Genomic DNA, 27702 nt, shown 5'->3' on the forward strand with positions numbered 1-27702 from the left:
ACGCAGACAGCCAAAAGAACTGAGAGGCAGGGTGGTTCCTGAATGCGTGACCTGCCTACCCAGCTCCTGTTCCTTCTTTCGCCGTGGGATCCAAAAGACTGGTCATTAGGACCACAAGAAGGAGGGCCCTTCAATAAAAGGACCTTAAACATCCCCCAACACCGCGGCGAGCTGTACGCATGTTCTGGGTGCAGCCGCGGGACCGCGCATGCTTCCAAGGTTGGCGCGGTGGCCCCACTGCAGCGCCCTCCCTCGCTGGCCGCCCGGTGACTGGAGCTCCTGGAGTGACGTAACTGCCGTGCGCACTTTGCGGTTGTATTGTTGAAACCCGATAGATAGAAGGAAGGAGCAGGCAGAGAGCTCGCGGGGAGAGTGGACGGCGGAGGGCAGCCTTCGTGAGACAGGTAGGCGCGGCGGCTGCTGCTGCTGCCGCTGGGGACGACGCGAGGGCTGGTACTGGAGCTTCGGCATCGCCGTTGGAGAAGACTCTGGGAAGCTCCGGGTTTGGGGGTACGTGAATATCGAGCCTAGTCTGCCTTAAGACGCCGGGGAACTGGAGACCAGGTTCGGTCCCTTATCCTAAGTGTGAAGGCCATTCAGCGGCTGTAGCTCTGCGGCGGCTGCTGTGCTGGTGGCCTCTCGGTGGGGCTGCCTTTCTGGTTCTTCGCCCCACTTGGGCTCCTTTTCCCGGAACGGAGGCTTAAGAGAGGCAGGCCAGGTTGTGCTCTGCTAATAGTCATATCGCGGGGCTGAGGAAATAGTGGGGAAGAAAAGCGAACACGTTTGGGGTGCCCTCCCGTATTTCGTCAGGTGTATAACCTCTGAAAAGGGACGCCACAATGCGGCGGCTGTTACTCTAAAACGTTAAACTACGGTTCTTCTCCAGGAGCTAAGGCCAGCATTTCCAGGAAGAGGCTGGGGAGGGAGGTGCGTCTTCTATGCGCCTTGTGACTTAGCGGTTTTTTCCAAGACCTCTTTGTTTGGAGGGCAGCAGGAAGAGGCCTCTGGGCAAAGGTTGAATCTAAGTGGCAGAAGGATGTACAATAGCAGTTCCTGGGGCCGGGCGGGGTGGGGCAACTGTTGCTTATTTCTTTGAGAAAGATGGCACTGGAGGCTAAATAATTCGCTCTGTACTGTACTCTTAATGTGGTACTCTAAAGCTCAGTCTGGCTTAGAGCCCAATCGAACTGTCTCGGCCTAAATTATTTTACAGGGTGGCCATGAAGATAAAAATCCAAGGGGAAAATGGGTGGTTAAAAAAAAGTGCAAAAAGTTCAAGAGATAAAAATATTTTCACAGATCCATATTAATATATAGCTATTGAAATAAGTGTGAATATAATTTTGTTTTGTTTATTGAAAATGTTAGGTAAAATTTACCCTAATGCCCATGCCAATGCTGATCTCATTTGATTGGCAAGCCTATATTACCCCATAACCTTTCCTAATAACAGCCTTGGAGACGATTGGCCTGCAGAATACACCTCCATACTAGTAATTTTGTCTCTTTATATAATCTCTTCTGTTTCCATTCCTCATCTTGTGACTCTTTTTTCCCCCCCTTTGAATAAGAAATAAAATTATGCTGTTTGCTTTTTATATTCTGATGCTTTCCTTGTACTTGGGGAGAGTTCTCTTCCTGATTTTCTTTAAGATTTGAGATGAATATCTGTCTATCTTCCACCTATATTGCTTCAAAAACAAATTATCCAAATTGATTTTGGGTCAAAGATAAGCTGCTCATTTGTTAATTATAGTCAATGTGTTCATTAATTGCTGTTACTGTGTGACTCATATATGCTGGACCCAGTTGTTCCTTCATTTAGTTGCAGCATTACAGGAAACTTGTACATTTTTTACTGCTGTACTTCAGTAGAAATGTTGTAACTTCATTATGAATCCATTATGGTCTGTCACAACCATTGAGTTTCCTTTTCATCTTCCTCATTCCTGTACTACTGTATTCATTTCAGTGCCTCATATTTATTACCAAAGTATGTTTTCAATAACTGAATAACATGTAACATTAAACTTAATCACTATAAAATAAGACCGAATAAAAGCCATCACTTGCACAGCAGATAAAATAGTATAAAAGAGAAAAATATATAAAAGAGAAGAAAAAAATAAAGTCATTGTTCATAAAAGTAAAAAAAAAAAAGCTGTTAACATAAAGGACTAAGAGGAAGAGATGCTTGACTTTCTCTCTTTGGTCTTGATGCTTTCCTGGAATGGGATAGTCATTTATGAAAGCAATATTGTATGGCTTTGTGATTCCTGACTTTATTCTGAAGATACAAGTGGTATCCTGTGACAACTTCTTATAGGGAACATTAAAGTGCTTAGTGAAGGAGTAGCAGTGTAAAGATTTAAGACAGGAAAGCTTGACTTTGGAGAATGTAAAGACACAAACATTGCCACTCTTCATTTATAATAAATATTGGGGTAGCTAAAAGATTGTTATGTCCATAGGGATGTCTATGAGCAAAAGAAGGGCCGGTTTAGCTCACGCTGGTAAAAGCCTGTTATTAAGGCTTATTAAGAACACAGTAGCCTGCAATTACTGCAGGTTCGAGCCCGGCCCAAGGTTGACTCAGCCTTCCATCCTTTATAAGGTAGGTAAAATGAGGACCCAGATTGTTGGGGGGGCAATAAGTTGACTTTGTAAAAATATACAAATAGAATGAGACTATTGCCTTATACACTGTAAGCCGCCCTGAGTCTTCGGAGAAGGGCGGGGTATAAATGTAAACAAAACAAAAAAAAAGTTGAACATTGGTATTGGCCTATTGAGCCCAAACCTATTATATTTATATCTCTCTATTATAATCTCTCTGATAATATGGGAGTCTAAGACCGACTGACTTTGTTTACTGTAAACAATATTAACCATTGTTCTTGTGAAACTGGTTCAACAAGTGCATGGCTGAGCTATGTCACAATTGAAATAATAGTTACCTCTCTGGTTAGGGAATGAGGGGGTGGGTAAGTTTCAACCTCTGGGGCCATCTGTTACTAACTTAGTACAACCTTCCTCATGAGGTTTCTCTTGTGAGGGTTAAATGAGTCCATGTAAGCTACCTGGCACTTCTTAGAACAGGGGTCTCTCTTAGAACAGGGGTCTTAGAACAGCAAAGCTGGCTGAGGAATTCTGGGAATTCTGGGAGTTGAAGTCCACAAGTCTTAAAGTTGCCAAGTTTGGAGACCCCTGTCTTAGAGGACTAGCAGGGCAAGTATAATTAAGAAATAATTAAGAACCAGAGTAGCTTTTGGCTTTCGTATGTGACAGAAAATGCTGAGGAGTATATGGAGGAAGGATCATCAGTTTTGCAAGGAGCTTTTCTGACCCAAACACATAGTAATCATGTACATGGTGCAAAGATTTCAGATAAGGACTCGTGGCGAACTAGATGTCTCTGAGGGAGCACAAACAGCATTACAGTGAGATTGGCAGCCAGACCTCTCTGGATAGATTGTGAGGTTGCCTATTTGCATTATGGACAGCTGTTCCTTGTGAATAAACAGCAGGAACTGAGCTTTCTACAACAGATTCATGAGGTAGTTGGAAGTCAAGGGATTATATCAAGCTAATAACCACAAAGTTCTGCTGGACCTCATTTCTTAATCACTTTTGAAAATTGCCAGTTATTTTTCAACTAGTGAGATCCTTCCAAGTGACAAGTTTTAGAGGATGCACTGGATTAGTTTCCTTTAATTCTTAACAAAAGAAGTTTTAAAGATAGGTTTAAGGATATTGCTAAATTAAAGGTAAATTTTAAATATTTTTTTGGAATAAGTAACAAAAGGAGATTAGAGCATTGATTAAACATTGGCTTTGGAAAGTTATAAATGGACTAAGGTTCCAGATGGATTTGAAATAAGATTTTGAAATTGATTGTGAGGATCCTTTCTATGGGAAAATGCAATTGTTTTGAATTATTGAAAGAAAACATGGTAGGATGGGAATTTGAACAGTGGATACTAGAGGACCAAAGATTACATTGAAACAGAAGAACGCTTACATTTGACTACTGATACAGAATGAAGCAAAATACATTAATTTGAACATTTCTGAGGATATTTATGAGCAATGCATCCAGAAATTAATCTTAAAAGTGTCTGCCATTATAGATAGATGACTTTTAAGAGATGTTGTAGAACAGGAACAGATTTTGCTGGATAGAACTAGGACTGATTGGAAAATGGATTTGAAAATGATAGGTTGAAATAGTGATATGGAAGATATTACACTGGATATAAAAATGAAACCAGCGGATGCCTTAATAATTAAAAGGGATATGCAAGTGGCAAACTAAAAGAGTGACTTAGATAACTTTCTTATCTTACATTTACAAAAGAAATCTGATAAAGTTCTGAAGGATTTTTTGAGAAATTGAAATACTAGGACCGTGATGGCAAACCTATGGCACAGGTGGCATGCAGCACCCTCTGTGGGCATGAAAGCTGTCGCCCCAGTTCAGCTCTGCCGCGTATGTGCGTGCACCTCCTGCCGGCCAGCTGGTCGTCGGGTCTCTACCACGCATGCTTGGGTGGTGGGGGCACATGCTGGGGCCGTGCGCAAGGTGCATGCGGGGGGGCGCACATGTATGCACAGGGGGGTGCATACACGGGCTGTGCGCACATTGCATTTTGGGGGTTCGGGAATGTGTGTGCGATTCGAGCACATGCTTTGGGCGCTTGGTCCAGAAAAGGTTAGCCATCACTGATCAAAGATCAAGATTATTAAAAGAAAAGGGAAGTGATATAAAGTGGATTTAGTTGAACGAGGTTAAAATACAGGTATTCCTCGACCTACGACCACAATGGAAGCAAAAATTCTGCAAGGCCTCATGTTATGACCTTTTTTACCACAGTTGTTAAATGACTACGGTTGTTAAGTGAATCACATGGTTTTTTTAAGTGACTCTGGCTTCCCCTATAACTTTGCTTGTCAGAAGCCAGCTGGGAAGGTTACAAATGGTGATCACATGGCTCCGGGACAGTGCCACACTCATAAATACATGCCAGGTGTCAAGTGTCCAAATATTGTTCATATGACTGTGAGGATGCTGCAATGATCATAAGTATGAAAAATGGTCGTAAGTCACCTTTTCAGTGTGATTGTGTTTGCAAAGATGAAGTCAGGAAAACTAAGTCTTAGAATGAAGTAAGATTTACAACAAATGTCAAAAATAATTTTAAAAGTTTCAACATGTAAAAAACAAGAAAAAGTCAAGGAAATGATTGGTCCACTAATGGGAGAAGATGGCAAGGAAGTGACAGGCTCCAGGGAGACAGCAGAACTGCTTAATTCGTTCTTTGCATCTGTCTTTATAAAAAAGGAAAAAATAGCCCAACCTACCAAAAGCAGAACCATAAAAGACAGATTAGGAATACAAATTAAAATAGGTAAGAAAATAATCTTCCTGACACTGTTTAGCAGATTATGTCAGTTCTTTTCTCTACACTCTTAAGCCTTCAAAGCGATTCATATTTAATTTTTATCTCATTTCTTCCAGTAACTATAATACGGGGGGAAAACCCAGAACAGCTAAAAAACAGTTTTGTTTCCGGGTAGTAATTATTTACCTATGGGCCCTAACTGTACTGTGTATTGAAATTCAAACCTTTGGTGTTTGGAGGATAAAAATGCAAGTGAATACAAGATTATTTGAAACACTGAAAACATGTTTTCCAAGAATCAGTCTTAGTTCACGGATTGTCATAAGAAGAATAAAACTATTCAAAAGTGATTTGAACTCATCTAGGGTGGATGGGAGTTGTCTTTCCATTTACTTACAAAACAGTGAAGATAAAATAAAAAAATAGGTAAACTTGCAAGAGTCATAGTAAAATCTGTTCTTATCTATTTCAAATTGCCAGTTTGTTTCTGTTCAGGAGTAGAAAGCAAAGTACAATTGCTTAGTCATGCATAGCAACATTGCTGATTGCTTTGATGTAACATGTTTTTATTTGTTTTAGGTATTTGGAATATAGAGCATCCAACTTTCCAATGCATGACTTTTTTTAATTTATATTCACATTTGTGGTTCATTGATTGCATCCAGTATGACGTATCACTAGCAATGCATTGTAATAAATTTTGAAAATAAGATTAAATATTTTCATTGTTTTTTAATAAATGAGCTTTAATATACTGTATAGGAATAGGCACCGTATTTATAATTTTATAATGTTACTAATTATTTTTATTTTAGAGTTGTCAGCCTGATATCGTGTTGATGCTTCAGCTAGCAGCATTTGTGAACAATATGCAGTTCTTTGGATAAAATTACTCAGACAATTCTTTGCTCGATAACATTTTGGGTAGTACAGTATTTGACATTTAGGGCAATGACATCTATCTGGATCAATTTCATACATAGCTCAGTAGGAGTTATTTAAATGTAGTCTGACCTGTTAGGTCACCATTGGTCAAACAACTGCTGTAATGAGGAAAACAGCAACATCAATATATCAGATTGTTGGCAGAATTATAGAATTAGATTTGAGTCTTCATTTGGGATTCCCAACGCCTATTTCTCTGATTCAGTGTTGTGTAAACAATGCTTGAAATAGGTGAAACTTTGTTTTTCGTCTAATAAAAAGTTATCTTTCATCTTTTTATTGTTTAATATATCACCAGCCAGTCGTCTTCTTTGGCCTGTCAGAGTTGTGCTTCTAAAATATAGCTGTTTCTATATCGCTGCCGTGGTATGGATGAAATACTTTTCCCTTGAGAAGCACTTACTGAAATGTTTCAGTGCTAGTAACCTTCTTGGGTAGGGCAGCTGCTTTTGGGATTTTGAGTCGATTGGAGAAGCTGTGAAAAACAAAGCTGCTCTAGCAAAATTGACAGTGCATGAAAAATTGCCTATTAATGAATATCTAACCAAAGTGGTATTTTAAATAAGCAGAGGAACCAAGTGTTATACCTTGGGAATAACTCAAGTTTCTTCCTCTTGAGATAATAATACAAAGTGTGTAAACAAAAGCTCACATTTACCATTATTGCTTGCAAGCAGCAGTAAGGCTTTTAGGGCTTACTAAGTTAAATGCAGTTACTTTCAAGTTCTCCTTCAACCTCAGAAAAAGACAAAACCAGGATTAATTTTGGATTTGCCCTCTTGTGTTGCAGCACAGGGTTCTCTGTAACAGGGGTGAAATGCTACTGGTTCGGCCAAACCGGTAGCGACGGCGGCAAGTGGTTCGGAGAACCGGTAGCAGTGGCAGCAAGGCTCCACCCAGACATTATTACTTCTTGGTTTTAAACAGGAAGTAACCTATTTTTTATTTTTTTTGCCTCTGCGCATGCACAAGTTTTGCGCATGCACAGAGGGTCCAAACACGTGTGAAACCCTGGTTTCACTCTGCCCTCTTCCCGGAGTGCCGCTGTCACCCCAGAGCTTGCCTTTGCCTCTGTAGCCCACTGGTCCCTCTTGCCCTTCTCTTTCTGGGCTTCTGCTTGTGGGCTGCTTCCCTGAAGCTGGCAGCTCCACGGTCAGCTGTTTTGCTTTTTCCCTCTTTTTTGGGAGGCTTGTGCAGCGACACTAGCATGGGGGAAGCAGGCAATCGAGACACCCAGTGCTGGTGCTTGTTCAGTGCAGTTGCAGGCAAGCCAAGAGACAGTGGGACAAAAGAGCTGGTGCATTGGGATCGCCTCTGCCTCCCACATGTCTTTGCCTCCACCTTCTGCTGGTGCCACCATGCAAGCCTGCCATGAGGAAAAAGAGGGAAAAAGTGAAGTGGCTGACTGCAGAGCTGCCAGCTTTGGAAAGTGGCCCAACAGGCAGAAGCATTGCACCCAGAGAGATGGGTGAAAGTCATTCTGTGCTGAAGCAGAGGCATTCCAAGCCTTCAGCATATCCCAGAATTGCAACGCTGAAGGTTTGGAATGGAGCCGTTTTCGTGAAAAGCAGGAAAATGGGGAGGGGGATTTGCCTGCCTGTCATCCATTCCTGAAGCTCAGCACAGACTGAGGGAAGAATGGTAGGCAGGAAAATCTCCCTCCCCATTTTCCTGCCATTCATGAAAAGGAGTGGCTGGGAGGAGAGGGACCAGGTGAGGCACTCCTTGACGTGAGTGATCTTGAGTTGGCCACGCCCACCCACATGACACACACCCCATCAAGCCATGCCCACAGAACTGGTAGAGAAAAATTTTAAATTTCACCCCTGTTCTGTACTATCAGAAATGCAGAAAGATCAACCTTCGGTGGAAACATGATCAGTCTCTCCTTTATAGTTATGCTCAATTTTCTGTGCCAAATCAAACTTTGTTCTGTAACCCAAATGAATTGAGCAATATGTAACGCTCACTTAATACAACATTTTATTCCAATCATAGGCTATTGGTTCCCTCAGGTGTCGCTTTGGAGGCAATACACCAGGGGTGTCAAACTGGTGGCCTATGGGCCAGATGTATTATGCGCAGGCTATGCCACCCCAGCTCCGCAAAGGCAAAAAACATAGTGATACTTTACGTGATGCAATTGATTTTGACACCCGTGCAATACACAATTCTTATCAGGGTTGTCTAAATACTTCTCTAGCTTATCACATTCATAAGGAATGACAGACTGCCTATCCTCTCCTTCAGCTTGTCATTCTATTAGTTGTGCTAGCATAGGCTATCTTGCCTTTCATCCTCTGCTCTAACAATCCTTACAGAAAGCAAAATCATTTTGGCCAAGTGACGCAGGAGATTGTGCTGCAGTAATAGCTTCCAAACTATCTTGCCCAGAATGTACCTTCGTGAAGAAGTATTGTTAGCCTGAGGTATCGGGATTCCCGAGAGCAATCATTGCATCATTCTGAAGAAGGCAGCAAGGTCCTTTGAGATATTCCAGAGAAGCATTGATTACTTCTTTATAGTTAGGTTTGTTGCAGTAGGCATGCTTCTGGAATACTTTGCCACAAGTCAGGGAAGGATAAATCTTTTTTGCTATAACAACCATACTTGGTCTTTGTGCTTTGTCTGAGGATTGCAAATATTGTATGACATATACATTGCCATCACTAAAGGCAAAATGGCCTTAAGCATTTTTATAATTAAATCTCTCCCAGTGATAAAAATTGGCAGTGTTTTAGAGGAGAGTATTCAGGAGTTTAAAGTAGATACAATGGATACTTTAGAACAGTGGTCACCAACTGGTGGTCCGCGAGAAAATTTTGGTGGTCCACAGAAAAATTATTTGCATTTTTTATATTGCACTAAATCAGGGGTCCTCAAACTACGGCCCCTGGGACAGATACATGCAATGAACGTTTGTGTTGTTGCAGAGAGTCTCCCCCTTTGGGGTCTTCTTGTGTGGGTTGGAGGGGACAAGAAATTCCGACTTGAGGTCTGCTTCAGCCTCCTGGTGCGGGGCTTTGGGCAAAGGCTGGAGGGAAGTGCTGCTGGTGGCAAAGAACCAGAGGGCCTTGTTCTAGTGGGACAGCATCATGGCCTGGAACTGGCTGAGCATCTCAGGCTGCTGAGCCTCCAGGTGCCGGTACCTGGCCTTACACTCCCGCAGGTCTTCCCTCTGGTTGGAAAGCCTATGCTCCTAGTCCTCAGTGAGTTGCTTCTGTTGAGCCTCCTTCTCAGTCAGATCCAATTTGAACTGAACCAGCTGTTTTGCCAACTCAGGCAAAATGGTGGCTGCTTAGCTCCAACAACTGTTTCCTGTTGGGGCCCTAAGGAGCCTGGATGGGGAGGGGAGGAGTGGCTGGGAGGGGAGGGCCGAGTAGAGGCCGGCAAGGCACCCCTTGACATGAGTGACATTGAGTTGACCACACCCACCCAGTCACATGACCACATAGCCACACCCACCCAGCCAATCATTAGGAAGATCATATTAGTGGTCTGTGGGATTTAAAGTTATGAATTTAGTGGTCCCTGAGATCTGAAAGGCTGGTGACCCCTGCTTTAGAACTCTGTTATCCAGTACAGTCTACTTTGCCTCTTAAAGGTAAAGGTAAAGGTTCCCCTCGCACATACATGCTAGTCGTTCCCGACTCTAGGGGGCGGTGCTCATCTCTGTTTCAAAGCCGAAGAGCCAGCGCTGTCCGAAGACGTCTCCGTGGTCATGGCCGGCATGACTAAATGCCAAAAGTGCACGGAATGCTGTTACCTTCCCACCAAAGGTGGTCCCTATTTTTTCTATTTGCCTTTTTTACGTGCTTTCGAACTGCTAGGTTGGCAGAAGCTGGGACAAGTAACAGGAGCTCACCCTGTTATGCAGCACTAGGGATTCGAACCGCTGAACTGCCGACCTTTCAATCGACAAGCTCAGCGTTTTAGCCACTGAGCCACCGTGTCCCTATTTTGCCTCTTAGCCATCACCATTCAGTTCTTCTCAGTAAATCAGGTCAGAACATTTCTGCCCACCCATTCTGAGGTTCTCAAGGGCTGAAAATGGAGTGCCAGAGAACTGCCAATTGCTTCCCTTTGCTCTAACAAGTCTGGTGCATCTGCTAGGGCTCTGCTTGATGGTAGGTGTGATCATTTCCCTGTAAAAGGAAACAAGTACTTTGAGATTTAGAAAGAATACTTCTGTTGATGACAGTATATGGCTCCCTAGCTGTCAATGAAACATAAAATTAAGCAAGTTGCTTATGAGATATTAAAATCAGAATAGAGCTGGAAGGGATCTTGGAGATCTTCTAGTCTAGCTCTCTGCTCAAGCAGGCGATCCTACAAACAAGTGACTGTCCAGACAAGTGACTGTCCTGTCTCTTCTTATAATCTGCAGTGATGAAGCACCCACAACATATGAAGGCAAACTTTCCACTGGTTTACTGTTCTCACTGTTAGGAATTTTCTCCTCAATTCCAGGTTGCTTCTCTCCTCGATTAGTTTCCATCCATTGTTTCTTGTCCTGCCCCCTGATGCTTTGGAAAATAAATAGACCCCCTCCTCTTTGTGGCAGCCTCTCAAATTACTGGAATACTGCTATCATATCCCCCCCCTCCTTCTTTTCCCTAGACTAGCCAAACCAAATCCTGCAACTGTTCTTCATATGCTTTAGTTTCCAGGCCTTTAATCATCTGTTGCTCTTCTTTGCACTTTTTCCAAAGTCTCAACATCTTTTTTTGTAATGTGACCAAAACTGGAGGCAGTATTCCAGGTGTGGTCTTACTAAGGTTTTATAAAGTGGTAATAATACTTCACATGATTTTGATTCTGTGCCTCTGTTTATACAACCCAGAATTGTATTAGCTTGTTTGGCTGCTGTCACATCTTTCATTACACATTTCATTTAATGTGTAAATTATTATTAAATGTGATACATTTAATAAAATGTATGTTTCTTGTTTAAAGAAAACAATTGAAAGTAAAATACATTTCTGTATTTTTAGGAAACACATAAGTATCCTACATGAATTACGAAAATCCTCCACCATATCCTGGCCCGGGCCCTACCGCCCCTTACCCACCATATACTCAACAACCATCAGGCCCTGGTCCGTATCCTGCCTATCAGCCAGGGCCTACAGGGCCATATCCAGCTGGTCAACCAGGCTACAATGGTTACCCACCATACGGATGGCAGAATGCTCCACCTCCAGGACCAGTCTATGCAGATGGACCTAAAAATACAGGTAATATAAATGCCTTGCATGAAATTGTATAGATTTCATGATTTATTAGAGATCTAATAAGTGGTTAAAGTATGTTAATGAGAACATGGTGTTCAAAGGATGTTTCTCAGTATTGCTATAATTTTATCCAACTTGGCCAATTCTTTGAAAAGAAGGAAGAATTTCTTTTCTCTAGAAAAGAATTCTTCTTCTTTTTTTTTTTTTTACAATGTCTGTTATCTTTACCCTTATTTCTTCTCTATTCTCTAACTGATAGTGGTAAGGCTTGATCCAGAACCGGCCAACCTTTTCTCTACTCAGAAGTCAAGCAGGGTTAGACCTTCTGAACAGGAGCCTACCAGGGGAATTCCATAAGAGCGAATAATATTAATTAGGCAGCTTCAAGCAAAAATACTTGCAGTTTGCTATGTGATATGAAGCAATGGCACAGTTTGATCTGCATATACTTTTATTATTTTTAGGAGTACCACCGTCCTTTTATAAATTATTTTTTTTCAAATATAATGTAACCAAGGAATATTTTACTGCATACATTTGCTATAAATTGGAATTGGAAGTGAATTAGTGTGAAACAATATAGTCATGGAATAAGCTCTAATACTAATCTTTATTTAAGGGTTTTTCCTATTTTAGTTGGTGTAACTGCCTGACATTAAATCACTTGTAAAGGTAGTGATTGGATTATAGATTATATAATTCTTGCACAGGAATTAAAGAGAATTCCAGGCATCAGTAGATATGAAAATATTCATGAAGACATAGAGGAGGGTTACCAAGACTAGTTGGTGTTTCTTAATAGATGGTGATCAGGAATAAACTAAATATCTTGATTATTGCAAATTGGGTTACTGTAAGTCTTATCTGATTCTTGTGGATTTTGTTTTACAAAATTAACTTGTAGATAGTCTCATGCTGTCTGCCTCTCTTCCTCTCTTCTTCCCACTTTAGCTCCTTGTTCTGAATGTGTATAACAAGTTTTTTGTTTCGCCCAAATGTCTGATACCTAAGGAACACATGTTGCATACAATGTTTTTTGGTCTTGTCTGGCCTGAGGGACTACCTCTGAAAAAGTTCTGCATTCATTCTTAATGCAGCTTGACAAAAACATATTCAAGCTAATCCTGTGCTTAGATAATAATTTAAAATGAATAGTAAATTCTCATTAATGGTCATTCCTTGTTTATTGCTTCACAGCTGATTTTGTTTTAAAAAACATTGTTTTGCTACCAATATTAACGTAGGTGATCCTTTCTTTTATAGACCACATTTCAGAGCAGTTATTAACAATCCTTATTTCTTCTAAGCTTAATCAGTAACTAAGAATCTATATAGGTGGAAACCAAACACAAATACTCGTGACAGAAGCAAAGGTAACATACCTCATTTTTAAATAAAACCACGCAAATTGTTTGTATAGAATAAAGTGGTACTTGTCATAAACGTCAAAGCCTACAGATAAAACAAGCAAGATTAACTCTGACCTACAGCGGATTAGATAAATTTTCAAGGAGGCTAGTAGTTCAGTTTCAGTCAAAGAGTTTTATATATGTGCATATGTGTTAAGATTTCAAAACCAAAGCAGATATGGCAGAACTGGGTGGGGTGGAGAAGACTTTAGCCTTAGTTTTTATTTCCAAGAAAAAAGGGACCAGAAGAGTTTGATACAAAGTGTCCATTTTAGGCTAGTTCAATTACAGAAAGTTGGTGGTGCTATTTCTGGACTCAACTGAAGGGTTTGTGAATTTCTAGCCTCATTTTTTCTTAGTGATGTTCCCACAACTGTCATAAATCAGGATAGGAGAATTCTGGTTGGCTAATTTTTCAAAATCATGAACATCATTTCCTTCTGCTTAAGTGAGGTATTAGTGATGGCTGCTTGGAATATAGTCAAGATACTAATGACGACATACAGAAAGGGGAGTCTGCTTTGCATTTGATGGTTCATAAATAAGAAGCTAAAAGGAAGTACAGGTGGTCCTTCACTTACGATCACAGTTGAGCCCAAATTTTTTGTTCTGAAGAGAGGCATTTGTTAAGTGAGTTTTGTCACATTTTACGACCTTTCTTGCCTCAGTTGTTAAGAGAATCACTGCAGTTGATAAATTAGTAATCTGCTTGTTAAGGTAATCTGGCTTCCCCATTGACTTTGCTTGTCTGAAGGTCACAAAAGGTGATTACATGACTTTGGGACGTAGCAATGGTATGAACCACTTGCCAAGCATCTGAATTTTGATCACATGATCATGGAGATGCTGCAAAGAGCATAACTGAAAAATGATGATGTCACTTTTTTCAGTGCTGTTATAAGTTTGAATGGTCACTGAATGAACTGTTATAAGTCGAGGACTACCTGTATTCTATAACATTACTCTTAAAGTCTCTCGCTTTTAATATATTATACAATATGGAATAACAGCGTTGGAAGGAACCTTGGAAGTCTTCTAGTCCAACCTGCTGCTTAAACAGGAGATCCTATGCTATTCTGAACAAATCCAATCTCTTAAAAATCTCTAGTGATGGAGCACCCACAACTTCTAGAGGCAAGCCATTTCCCTGACTGTTATCACTGACTAGAAATTGCTCCTTATTCTAGGTTGGATCTCTCTTCGTTAAGCTTCCACTGGTTATGTTTTGTCTTGCTCTCAAGTGCTTTACAGCCCCTCTTCTCTGTGAAAACCCCTCATATATTAGAATATTGCTATCATTAATCCTTCTCTTCATTAGACTAAACATACCCAGGTCCCGCAACTGTTCATTATAAGGTTTAGACTTTAATCCCCCAATCATCTTTACTGCTCTTCCCTAAACTTTCTAGGGCAGTGATGGCTAACCTTTTTGGAATTGTGTGCCAAAAGTCTGAGGCGCAAGTGCTGTCGCGCTCCTGCGTGCTGGCACCCATAATGCAATGCGCGCCCCCATTTGCGCATGTGCAAATGACCCCACACACACCCTGCACATGCACCCTGCATTGCACATACGCAGCCCCAGAAAATGCCCCCCTTTTTCCAAGAGGGCTGGGGTACCTCTTACCAGAGGACAACTAGGTACTGGCCCGTTCCCTGGCGAGATAGCCATTCCCTGGCCAGCGCACAGCGCTGCCGAGATGTCAGGGCCGAGAACGCTGCCAGGGAAGCTGTGAACGTGTGGCTTTGCTGGGCTCCTTCCCGCTGGGAGTCTCCCTTCCCTGGCTGATAGCTGCTCTCTCAGCCCTGCCGGGGAAGCTATGAACGCACGGCTTGCCTGGGCTTCTCCCTTCTGGGAGCCACAGGCTGAGCAGGTACAGCTGGCGGGGCTTTGGTGGACCAGCAGCCGGTGAGCTCCAAACGCATGGCTTGCCTGGGCTCCTTCCTCACTGGGAACAGTCATTCCCTGGCTCAGCACGGCACCCCCACCACTACACTGCCTGCGGTTGACCCCGACCCCCGCCTTATCCTCTGCTGCGCTGTCAGCCAAGCCAACGCCAGGGAAGGAGCAGCAGGTGGGGCAGCCAGCCGCCCAGCCAGTAAATGCTGCCCCATGTGCTTGAGCTGGCCGGTTGCTCTTGCCCTTCCCCCTGCAGCTCCCAGCAAAAAGGAGCCCAAGCAAGCCGCGCATTCGGAGCTTCCCTGTTGGGGCCAAGAGCACTTCCACTGTATGCGGCTGTCCCTTCTCCGGGGAAGAAGCGAGCTGCCAGAGGAACAGGGAGCTGATCAGGCGGTCTCCTCCGACCTGGCTGGCCTGCTCTCCACGATGCTGGCAACAGTGCTGCTTGCTTTCCTGCCCCGAGTGCAGCATACAAACTTTCCCCAACACTTCCCAAAGTTTGGTGGAGGGCTGAGGGCGGACAGGAGGCAGAGAGGGATAGGAGGCAGCTGCTATGCATCGGGGCTCTGGGGAGAGGTGGCCAAAAGCTCCATGCAGAGGCTGCCAATCACGAGCCCTGGGGGCGCCTGCTTCCAAGGAAACGGCTTGGCTACTTTGAAGCGAGCGGCCGGGAAACTTCCTCGCTGAGACAGGCAGAGGGACACTGCACTTGTAGTGGGGAGTGGCACCAGCTGCCCCCCTTTCCCCTCTGGCTGACTCCGATACCAGCCCTGCCACTCCTCAGCCTCTTTCAGCTCCGGAGGTTGCAGCTCTGCACAGTTCAGCGCTATTTTCAATTGGCACCTGAAGCAGAGCTCCCAGTTTCCCTGCACACAGCACAAGGGAGGTGAGAGTGCGCACAGCATCCGTCTGCCTGTCTTGGCGAGGAAGCTTCCCAGAGAGGTGGCTGAAAGCTCCATGCGGAGGCTACCAATCACGTTCCCCAAGGGTGCCTGCTTCCAAAGGAACAGCTCAGCTACTTTGAAGCAAGCAGCTGGGGAGCTTTCTGCCGTGCCTGCTCTCCTTCCCCGGCATTTGCTCGGCCGATGGCACAGCAGCAGATGTGGTGGGGGTTAGGTGACAGGCTCAACCGTAGGCAGCGTTGTGGTGGGGGTCGGGCGGGGGTGCCATGCCGAGGCAGGGAATGACGGTTCCCAGCGGGGAAGGAGCCCAGGCAAGCCATGTGTACGGAGCTCGCTGGCTACTCGTCCGCCAAAGCCCTGCCAGCTGCACCTGCTCAGCCTACAGCTCCCAGCAGGGAGGAGCCCAGGCAAGCTGCACGTTCATAGCTTCCCTAGTGGGGCTCAGAGATCAGCCATCAGCCAGGGAAGGGCAGCTCCTAGCGGGGAGGAGACCAGGCCAGGGGGTCATCTGCTGAAGCAGCCCACCACCACCACCTCGCCTTCACCGGCTGCTGATCCAGACCGCCTGGGGCCGCGCAAGAAGCCTGCATGGGCAGGCAGGGAAGGAAGCCCCGGCTTACCTTGCTCTGCTCCTTTGGAGTGACTGCCAGGATCTCCTCTCCGCGTCTTTTGGCATGTGTGCCTGTTGCTGGTTTTTGTGCCTGCATGTGCGCCAGAAACCAGACCACCTGGCCGGTATGCATGCGCACTTTGGAAACAGGAAGATCATCTTCCTGGAGGGTGCATGCGCAATGGGTGGCTGCTCTTCTGGTTTCTGGCCTGCCGGATGCCCCTGGGTGAGGGCTCCGCGTGCCCAGGGAAATGGCTCTGCGTGCCACTTCCGGCACGCATGCCATAGGTTCACCAACACGATTCTAGGGTCTCAAATGTTTGGGTTGTTTTTTTTTGTAAACTGGATACAATGTTCCAAGTGTGGTCTTACCAGTGCAGTGTAAAGTAGTATTAGTACCCATAGGACTGCAATGGCTTTTTTAGCAGCTGCAATACACTGCTGGCTCATACTTAAGAGTTGTACACCAGGATACCTAGATCCCTGTCACAGTTACTGCTGTTGAACTGATTCTATTCTATATCTGTGCATTTAGTATTTTTGCCTAAGTATAAGATTTTAGTTTTCTCATCACTGAATTGCATTTTGTCGCATAGGGCCCAGTGTTCAAGTTGGTCAAGTTCCTTGATCTTAAGCCTGTCTTCTAAGTGTCTATGGAGATTCTATTTTCTAATGTGTTGGTTACTTTCCCTAGCTTGATGTCATTTGCAAATTTGATGAATTCCCCATCTATCCCTTCATTTAAATATGTTGAAGGGTACTGTCATGGCCCTGGGTCTAAGACTGAAGTTTGGGGTAGCCGACTACAAGCATTCCTCCATTTAGAGTTGAACCACATCAGCCATTTTCAGTCCTATGGTAGTTCCCCAGTGCTCCTAGTGATTTGAAGTCTGACTTAGACATCCTTGTGCCTCTTTCTTACTTTAACCAGCCCCTCTCATTGTAGAGAAAATGGCAAAACAGAGGAAAAATAATACAGGAAGTCCTCGACGTAATCATTTTTAGTGATTGTTCAGAGTTACAACAGCACTGAAGAAAGTGACTTATGACCATTTTTCATAGTTACGACGTTTGCAGCATCCCCATGATCATGTGTTCAAAATTCAGATGCTTGGCAAGCGGTTCATACCATTGCTGTGTCCCAAGGTCATGTGATCACCTTTTGTAACCTTCTAACAAGCAAAATCAATGGGGAAGCCAAATTCACTTAACAACCAGGTTATTAACTTAACAGCAGTGATTCACAATTGGAGCAAGAAAGATTGTAAAATGGGGCAAAACTCACTTAACAAATTTCTCGTTTAGTAACATAAATTTTGAGCTCAGTTCTATACAAGGAAAACTTTTACTGTATTACTCTCTAATAGTGTGGGTGAGTCAGAATGTACACTACAGTCTGTAGTAGCAAGGGCAAAGTGGAAGAGTAGATTTGCTCCAGAATATAAGGACTTAAAGGAGCTTCATTCTCTATGGCTCCCCATATTGCCTTGCATACAGAAAAACACATATAAAGCATAAAATGGGGAGCCAGTGTTTCATCATCAACCATCAACAAATCCACTTCAACAATCTCCTACCATTCTGTCTTGGGAAGATTACAGAATAGTCAGAGTACAACCATTCTCACAAGTTCTCCAACAGGGATACTCACAAGAACTGGAGGCTAAAGCATATGATGAATGGTTGCAGGAACTGGGTATGTCCGGTCTAATGAAGAAAGGATTAGGGTTGACGACGTAACAGCAGTTTTCCAATTCTTTAGGGGCTCTCACAGAGAATAAGGGTCAACCTATTCTCCAAAGCATCTGAAGCCAAGACAATAAGAAATGGATGAAAACTAATCACTTTATTAGCAGATATAATTTTCATATAATAGAATATAAGTGATAATTAGATGGAAAGATTAGAAGCTGAAAGATGGTACTACTATGTATGCTTAATTGACATTAAAATGGAACATTGAAATATTGAATACTCTAAAACTATCATGTATATCAATACTAGGATTATATACGTTTGACTAATGTAACAAGTGTTATTATTATCATTATCATCATTATTATTATGACTGATGTATCAAAATGAACTATACCCAGAGGCCACACTGTTCATGTATTGATATTGATGTATATTTAAAAATAAAAATCCAATAAAACTTTTAAAAAAAGGAAACTAATCACTTTTGTCTCCCAGCACTCAAATCTATGGAGACCACTGTTCTGCAGTTCCCTTGCAAGAACTGGGGCATATGTGGGTAATCTTTCATCCTTTCTTGTTTAGAGAGATTTTAAAGAACTGGTCTACTTGCTGGTTCTTCAGTCTTTGCTGCAATCATCACCTCTGCTTTTTTGGAAATATACTTACGTGACATGCTTCCCCAAGATGTCCCAGATTTTTATCTTTTTCAAACAGAACTAGAACCTATGTATTTTAGAAAGACCTCATTGCATTTATGTTGTCAGAATGCAGTGAAGTTATGCTTCACTTATGTTTATGTTTAATTCTATTATTCCATTTTGGTAAGAAGCAAATTACTAGTATTAACTGAAATTTGAGGTTTCGTATTACATGTGAGTTGACTTCCAGAGAAAGAAAATGCACTTCTGGTTGAAATCTGTAGCTGAGGTGGGAGGTGAAGAGACTGGCAAACTTAGAATCCCTGCAAGGCACAAAGTGACAGGGACCTCACACATACACACACACACGAATTCCCAAAATGTTTATTTGGGTGATCTAAAGAGAGTACAGTTAGCCTGATGAGATTCTTGTAGATAGAATAGAATAGAATTTTTTATTGGCCAAGTGTAATTGGACACACAAGGAATTTGTCTTGTGCATATGTTCTCAGTGTACATAAAAGAAAAGATACCTTCATCAAGGTATCTTGATGAAAACACTTACAACACTTAATGATGGTCATAGGGTACAAATTTAACACTTAATGATACAATGATAGTCATAGGCTACAAATAAGCAATCAGGAAACAATATCAGTATAAATCGTAAGGATACAAGCAACAAAGTTACAGTCCTAAGTGGAAGGAGATGGGTGATGGGAACAATGAGATGATTAATAGTAGTGCAGATTTAGTAAATAGTTTGACAGTGTTGAGGGAATTATTTGTTTAGCAGAGTGATGGCATTCAGGAAAAAAGTGTTCTTGTTTCTAGTTGTTCTGGTGCGCAGTGCTCTGTAACATCATTTTGAGGGTAGGAGTTGAAACAGTTTATGTCCAGGATGCGAGTGATCTGTAAATATGTGTCGAATGAGACCAATCACTGTTGTGTCATCTGTGAACTTCAGTAGTTTAACAGATGGATCATTAGAGATGCAGTGATTGGTATACAGAGAGAAGTGGGAGAGCACACAGCCTTGGGGGGGCCCTGTGCTAATTGTACAGGTATCTGATGTGATTCTGCTTAGCTTCACCTTCTGCTTCCTGTTTGTTGTGATTCACTTACAAGTCTGTTCAGGTACCTGTAGCCGGTTTAGCTTAGTTAAAAGAGTGTCTGGAATGATGGTATTGAATGCTGAACTAAAATCTACAAAGAGGACCCTTGCATAGGTCTTTGGAGATTCAGGATGTTGTAGAATGTAGTGCAAAGCCATATTAACAGCATCATTTGTTGATCTATTTGCTCGGTATGCAAATTGCAAGGGGTCTAACAGTGGATCCATGATGATTTTCAAGTGGGACAGCACTAGGCTTTCAATGGTTTTCATGACTACAGATGTTAGAGCAACTGGTCTCTGGTCATTCAATTCCTTGATGGTGGGCTTCTTCGGCACTGGAATGATAATAGAGCGTTCGAAGCAAGAAGGAACATAGTACATCTCTAGTGATTTATTGAAGATATGGGTGAAGATGAGGGCCAATTGGTCAGCACAGACTTTTAAGCAAGAAGGAGTTATCTTGTCTGGGCCTGCAGTTTTTCCTGGCTTTTGTCTGTGAAATAGATCTTGCACTTCCTTTTCTGTGATCACTAGGGGTTGTGAACCCAATGGGATGGGGTCAGTTGTAGGAGGATTGGCTATTGTTGGTGTGTCTGGGATGGGGATTGTGGAGATAGGTGGCTGTAGTTTCCTTTCAAACCTGCAGTAAAACACGCTCAGGTCATAGATAAGTAAATAGCAATAAACTTCTCTGATCAGGTCAAGGTGCCATTCTGGTTCCTTTGTTCTGATACTTACTATTCAGCATTGGAAAAACAAAACATATGGCTCCTGTTCAGGGCTTTGAAGAACTGATTAACATATAGGTAGTCCTCAATTTACAATGGTTTGTTTAACAGCAATTCAAAGTTACAACAGCTTCCAAAAAGTGACTTGCAACTCATCCTTGGAAGTTATGATCCTTACATCACCCCTCCCGGTCACATGATCAGAAATTGGGTGTTTGATAATTCACTCACATTGGAGACGAAGAAAATCAATCATTGTAGTGTCTTGTGGTCACATGACATCCCAGCCAATTTTGGGTGTATGTATGTATGTTTTTTTTTCCTTGTTAAGTTTTTTTTATTTTATAATTTTGTGTAATTTTTTTTTTTGTATCTAGATAATGAAAACATATATGAAAAAAGGGGGAAATTGCTTTTGATATGTAATATCAATCATATTGTCATAGCAGGGACGGTTTGGTTCAGATCAAGTTGAAGCCAAACTCCCTTTAATATTTGAACGTATATTATCATTTATATCAAGTAGGGTTGCATTATGCCAGTCAAATATATTAATACATTGAATGAATATTAATACTTGGTTTGTTGATAAGGGCATGCTTGTGCATTTGGTCATTATAAATTAGATAATTTAATTTTTAAAAAATAACAATCCAAAGATTCAAAATACAATGTATTTGGAAAATCCTTAGTTGATTCATATTTGATAAATGTAAAACATTTATTAAAGCAACCACTAATACTACAAAAACGCTTTTTTGTAGGATTTAGCTATTTCTTGCTGGTCACAAATACGGAGCACTTGGTAATAAAAATTGCTGTAGCAGATTTTGAATTTCCACTGAGGTATACAATACTTGACAAAACTATCCCTTGATAGGAGATATTTCTCTTGTATAAAAAAGCATCTTCAAGTTTTATGTTACCTAATATGGTAAATATCTGGCTCCTCTTGGAGAGTCATCTACAGTCTCCTATTTTCCGTAAAAGTTGTAATCCTATTGGACTAAAAATTGGCTAATACATACTTTTGGAAAATGGTAAAAAATAGAAAAATTACAAGAAAAGTTTTTAAAAGTTAAAAAGAGAAAATGGCAAACAAAAGGGATATGTGTTGTGTATATCAAAAACTTGAAAATAAAATAAAATAATAATCTAAGACTTCCAGATGAGACATAGCCAGTGGTGGGATTCAGCTGGTTTGGACCGGTTCACTAGAACCAGTTGTTAACTGGTGGTCAGTTTGCCAAACAGGCTGAAGTCTCACCCCAGTTCAGGCCTCCGGAGGCCTCCCCCAGCCTGTTACAGTCCAAAATGGAGCCTCTGTGAGCTCACTGTAAGGAATCTCCTCACCCCATTTCTCATGGCTTTACTGTACTTACTTTTCGAAGAGCTGCAGAAGAGGCTGACCTACATGGCAGAAAAGGCAAAGTCTTTTATTCAGAAGCTGGTGAAGCTGTGAGAAGTGAGTTGTAAGGAAAACAGCTTTCGCCATCTGAATAAAAGACTGGCTTCTCTGCCATGAGGGCCTACAGGCTTAGTTTGGGTCCAGTTGGCCAACATGGAGCAACCTCCTGCTTGCTACTGACTGGCTAGTTCGAATGAACGCTTCAGGGATTGGAGTGTGGCAGCCAATCCCCAGGTTACAACTGTAATTGGCAGGCTCTAGGACATTTGTAACTGGAGAATTCCCTGCATAATGAGAGTGAGGATCTCAGGGAAGTCCTGCCTTAGCACCACAGATCAAAAAATCTGATCCAGTTTTTTTAGTTGTTGTCTTACTCTATAGAGACAGCCATTGCAGCCTGATAACCACCAACAATTCCAGGTGATCCAAGTGTTTAGGGAAACTCTCAACTTGCTGATCTCATGACTAGTAGAAAAAAATTCTCTTTGGCAACTTATGAGTATGGCACTATTGCAAAGAGGAATACAAAATATGGGGAGATAGAAATCAGAGCTCTTTCATTTTATTCAGTATTTCGTATTTATTTTGTATTATCAGAAGTAGTGCAATACATATTTTTACACTGATTGCTTGATTGCTAATTGCCTCTGTTTGAGTACAAATTCAACAAACATTACAAGATACTTCTCTAATTAAATTCTGCTATGTTTGACTAATTCTCTGATTACCATTTCATGAAATTATGGTTCATTTGTACTGTTCATTCATGCTCTACCATTTTCCTTTCCTTCTGGCTATGAAGCAGAGTCCTTTTGATTTCTGCAGAGAGAAATAATCTCTGTCAGAATATAGTCAGATTGTGTTGGAATGTGTGACGTGCAAGTCTCACTATATGATTTTTGGCATGAAATGTCATTTTATTTTGCATAAAGGTGTTCAGAAACTACCTCGTTCAAGAGACTGCCACTAGAAGGAGGGTAGATTGTTTTTGTTTTGGTATGTATAAGTCTGCTGACAGTGGTTGTGTATCTGTGTAAACTATGTGCTGTTGCATCTATTAATATTTTGTGCAGTGATACAACCCGCAGATACTTTTGTTTTGGGAATATGTCTTATTTCCCATAAAATAAATAAATAATTCAAGAAGTGCTACATATTATGAAAGCTGCAGCACAAAGCTTTCATTACTGTGGTAGAACCTGCCTTAAAACACTCTTGCTCACCTGGTCCCCTTCAGATATTTTGGATGAAGAAGAGCTCTAAATAGGAAATAAAAATGTATATTTCATGCAGGATTCAATTATCTTGAATTGCTTGCAGTCCGATTTAAACATAGTACACAAAATTGTCTGCTACAGCATCTTGCCTGTCAACGACTTCCTCAGTTTCAACCACATTAGTACACGGGCAAACAATTGATACAAACTCAAGGTAAACCACTTCAAGCTCAATTGCAGGAAATAGGATTTCAGCAACAGAGTGGTCAATGCCTGGAATGCTCTACTCAATTCCGTTGTTACAGCCTCAAACCCTCAGTTTCAACCTCAAACTGTTTACCGTGGACCTCACTCCATTCTTAAGAGATCCATAAAGAGTGCATAAGCATACCAGTGTGCCTACCGTCCCAGTTTTACTGTCCCCATTTATTTGTATTTACTTCCTTTGTGTTTATACCTATACTTACATGTTTGACAAACAAACAAATAAATCTCTCAACATTTCCAAATTGTTTTCATAGAACTGTTTGTAAATGCTTCTGTTCCCATCTTTTCCCACAACATGAAATAAGTAACTCGAAACTCTGGATACTGTCTTGTAGGCTGGGAAAAGAGTGGGTTGGGGCTAATCTCCCTCTTCCTGCTGCTTCATTCATAATGAACTCTCTTGCATACTTGAACAGCATTGGTTCCCCATGCAGCCCTCTGGAGTCTGCAGGGTGACTAATGGTCATTTTCATTAGTCGTGAAGCAAAACCCGAAATCCAGTGATGGGTCTCCCAGTTAGTTTTGACTTAATATTTTGACTGCAATAAATTTTCATATCTTGAAATTTTTTCAGATTATTCACATTATTCACATTATTATTATTATTCAGATTACTTTACTGTTTACTAAATAAATCAGATTTTTTCCTGTAAATTGCCTAAATATTAAGTTACAAATAATGTAAAAAGCAAAGACATTTTTGAAAATTTTTATGAGAGGAAAAACTGGTATTCCATATTAGTCCTCTGCCTTCAGCCAGGAGAAGAGGTCATCTGAAATGTCATGCAGTGAGTCCCCTGCACATTAGCTTCATAAGGCTTATAATTCCATTAGGAAAGTCATTCTTTTGTTAGTAACTATTTTTTAATCACTAAGCTGCCCTTAATATTATGCCTACATGTTTTCATCTCCTGAACACCATTCCCCTCTTCTCTCCTACTGTATAAGGACCAAAATGCTGCAGCATTTTTCTCCCATCTGGAATGCTTCCTTATTTCCAAATAGGGTTGTCTCTAATTGTGGAATTAGTTGGAGTCAAACTTTAAAGCTATTTTTATTTCCTTGAAGGCCAAAAGAGACTACAGATACAGAGTGTCATCTTACGCTGGGTGCGCCCTAGTAGGAAAATCCTTTAAAGAAATACCTTTTCCAATACTGCACAAGAATTGAAATTTGGAAATATTTCTTTGGCAAAATACAACCATAATAGTGACTGTGTTGTTCAAAATGTTGCAGGAAGAAATTAAGACTGACTACTGTTTGTTTAGTGTTTTTTTATTCAACAGTTGGATTATTGGTTCCGATATTCTAGTAGATTCAATTTTGAAGTGTACAAAAGTTTCATTTGCAGACCCATTTGTAAAGTACTTGGACGCAGTCTTCCATTTTCTATTAATTTAATAACTTTTGAGTTTTCCTAACTTAGCTGAGAATTTTCTAGTGATTTATTAGATCCTCTTGAAATTATCTTTTATTTTATTTTCCTTTATTTTCTCATTATTTTACTCTGTAACATTCCTGAATTAAACATATTTCCTTGTCCTTAATTAATGATAAAAGTTTGTGTTCCTGTTATGCACTGCTTCTGTTCAAAGCTTCCATCTGTTTTTGCTGCTATGGTAATTGCCCTAAAAGCCATTTGGATTTTTGAAAAATAGGATACAGTACTTCAACTAAATAATTGTAGATTACAATTTTTGGATTACAAAATTTACCTTTAAAGAGTCATTTAAAATGGCAGAGACAAGATCTGAACCAATGTTGGCGAACCTTTTTGGCACAAAGTGCTGAAATGGGAGTGCACACAAATGTGCACCGGAAACCAGAATACTGTCAAAATATGAATTTCAAAATTCACCCGGGGCATGCGGGGGAAGGGGTGGCAGGGGCACCAGAGCTGTCAGTGGGGGAGGGATGAGCCCCACGTGCGGGGACCCTCTGCCGGCTCTGCCTGGTCTTTCAGGGTCCTCACGTCTCCATGCCTGCCCCCCTGGTCCCCATTGGGGTGGTGGGATATCCCCATCGATGACCCAGTTCCACAGCCCTGGACAGGGAGAAAAAGTTGGGCAGGGATGCCGTCTCCCTCTGCTGGAAAGCTGGAGACCCTTCCTGGCCTCGGAAGGAATGGGCATCAGCGTTCCTGGGGTTCGGGTTGGGAGGCCAGCAGGCAGGAGAGCTTCACCCCAACTCTGGCTGGGATGAAGTGCCCCCCCAGCCCGCCATTGAGAACAAGCCAGCACCGCCCTCCCACCAGCCACTTCTGCCAAGGGAGTGCGACCGCTTCCAGACACAGGTTCCTCCCACTCAGACTCAGCTCCTCTGCAGCCCCAGAAGAGCAGCAGTGGCAGCCGCAGAATGAGGAGCAGGAGCGACTAGCCAATCCTCGCAGACACTTCTCCACCAGCGAGTCGGGCCCTCAGCAGCATCTCCATGCGTGAGGAGCTGCGCTCTCGCCTGGCCCTCCTGGGGCAGCTCGCCTCCCTGATGGCAGCTCCTCCTCGCTGCTCCAGCATCCCAGCTGGAAGCGGCAGCGCGAGAACCACTGCCGCCCCCTCACACCCAGTGACGGAATTGGTGCCACAGCTGGGGCCACTCAAGAAGTCTGCTTGATTGAGGAGGGAGGGAAGCCCTGGGCCGCCCATTTTGGCCGACAGCTCTGCTCCCCTTGCTCTTCTGGCACACTGGTCAGCTGGTCTTCATGCATGCGGGAGCGCTGGAAACCAAAAGAAGAGCCACTAGTTTCCAGTGCACACATGAGAACTGGCTAGCTGGTCTTTGTGCGTGCATGCATACCTGAAACCAGAAGACCAGGTGGCCGGCGCACATGCACACGCTGGAAACCAGAAGATTATTTTCCTGGCGCGTGCCTGCACACCGGGTGGCTGCTCTTCTGGCTTTTGGCACTCCCGCATGTGTGACCAGCTCGCCAATGCACCGGAACTCAGAAGAGCAACAGCCGACAACTCACGTGCCCAGAGAGATGGCTCTGCATGCCACTTCCAGCACATATGCCATAGGTTGGACATCATGGATCTATACAATGGCAGACACGTATCTAGGACTGTGGAAATGATGACAAGTCTGGAGTTCTTTGGATGTGTATCCCCACTTCCAGGACTTTCTATTCATAAGCACTTGTGCCAAGCTTTCAATGAATGGCCATCCATGTACCAGTCGGCTATCTTGAGCTGGAAGGTGCTGCCCAAAATGCAGTGTAGCAACAGTTGAGCACATGAAGCCTAAACCATTATTCAGTTGCCTGCATTTGTATAAAAGTTTGAAGTTAGACACAATTCCTCAAGTGTTGATGATGTGTCTTTTCTTTTCTCAGTATATGTTGTAGAAGAACGACGAAGAGACACCTCTGGTGAAAGTACCTGCCTGACAGCATGTTGGACTGCATTGTGCTGCTGCTGCCTTTGGGACATGCTGACCTGAGATCCCTGAGAAGCAAAGCCTTTTGATACCTCTCTCTTGGAGTGCTATGCAGTCTCTTCCTCCTGTTCCTCTTGTCTCTTCTTTTCAGCAGCTTTTAGTACTGTAATAAATGAGATGGCTTTGTCCGAGCATAACATGCCTGCCAGTTGGATGCATGAAGCTGAATGCATCCTTTTTATTTGAGTGGAGAATCCCCCTCCCCTCTTCTTCATGATTGTTCTTTAAATAATGTACTATATTTTGTTTGACAAGCTTTTACTATAAATTATGTATTCATAATTTACACATCTTTAGAAATGGAGTAATATGCAATAATTTAAGGCATTTTTGGTTTTCTCTTACTTGCTTAATTTTCTGTTTTAATAAACTTTGTCCAATAAAATGTGATCCAGAAATTGGTAAGGCACAAATCAGTTTTTTTCCTCAAAACATTTAGAACACTAAAAATGCCAGTTATTTGCATACTGGCTCTCAAAGATAGGATAAAAGATTATTATTTTTGTGTCATCTATTATTATCTAAATAAGTGGGTGTGGTGGTTAAACTATTAGATTATAAAGAGGAAGATCCAGTTCTTACCTTCAGCCAAAGTAGTTCACTGGGTGATTTTCGGCCAGTTAATCTCTCTCAGCTTAGCTTGTCTTACAAGTATGCTTGCAAGGAAAAATGGAAGATGATAATATTATTGGACTAACTGCTGTCAAGGAGGTAATGGGCATTGCTTTTATTAGGATAGTCAAATTCATGAAGAAGAATTGAGGTTGATGGGTCTCTCTTACTGCCAGAATCAAA

General features: G+C 42.2%; 1 protein-coding gene across 2 annotated transcripts; it reads left to right on the forward strand.

Moving 5' to 3' along the window:
• Positions 1-247: 247 nt before the first annotated feature.
• Positions 248-27305, forward strand: CYSTM1 (cysteine rich transmembrane module containing 1). Of its 2 annotated transcripts, none has more exons than XM_058178983.1 (3): positions 248-404; positions 11342-11584; positions 26804-27305. In XM_058178983.1, the coding sequence occupies exons 2-3, from the start codon at positions 11362-11364 to the stop codon at positions 26908-26910; spliced, it is 330 nt and encodes a 109-aa protein (XP_058034966.1). In that variant the 5' UTR covers positions 248-404; positions 11342-11361; the 3' UTR covers positions 26911-27305. The 2 variants fall into 2 exon arrangements, with proteins under 2 accessions (XP_058034966.1, XP_058034965.1); XM_058178982.1 differs by having other exon boundaries at positions 291-510.
• The last annotated feature ends 397 nt before the right edge of the window (positions 27306-27702 follow it).

This window comes from Ahaetulla prasina, chromosome 3 (assembly GCF_028640845.1).
Source record: "Ahaetulla prasina isolate Xishuangbanna chromosome 3, ASM2864084v1, whole genome shotgun sequence".
Taxonomy (NCBI): Eukaryota; Metazoa; Chordata; class Lepidosauria; order Squamata; family Colubridae; genus Ahaetulla; species Ahaetulla prasina.

Bases quoted from the DNA above. Each gene is read 5' to 3' on its own strand.
- CYSTM1 (XM_058178983.1), top strand. From the start codon at position 11,362: ATGAATTACGAAAATCCTCCACCATATCCTGGCCCGGGCCCTACCGCC. The intron at 11,585-26,803 runs GTAATATAAATG...TTCTTTTCTCAG, and splicing joins AGATGGACCTAAAAATACAG to TATATGTTGTAGAAGAACGA.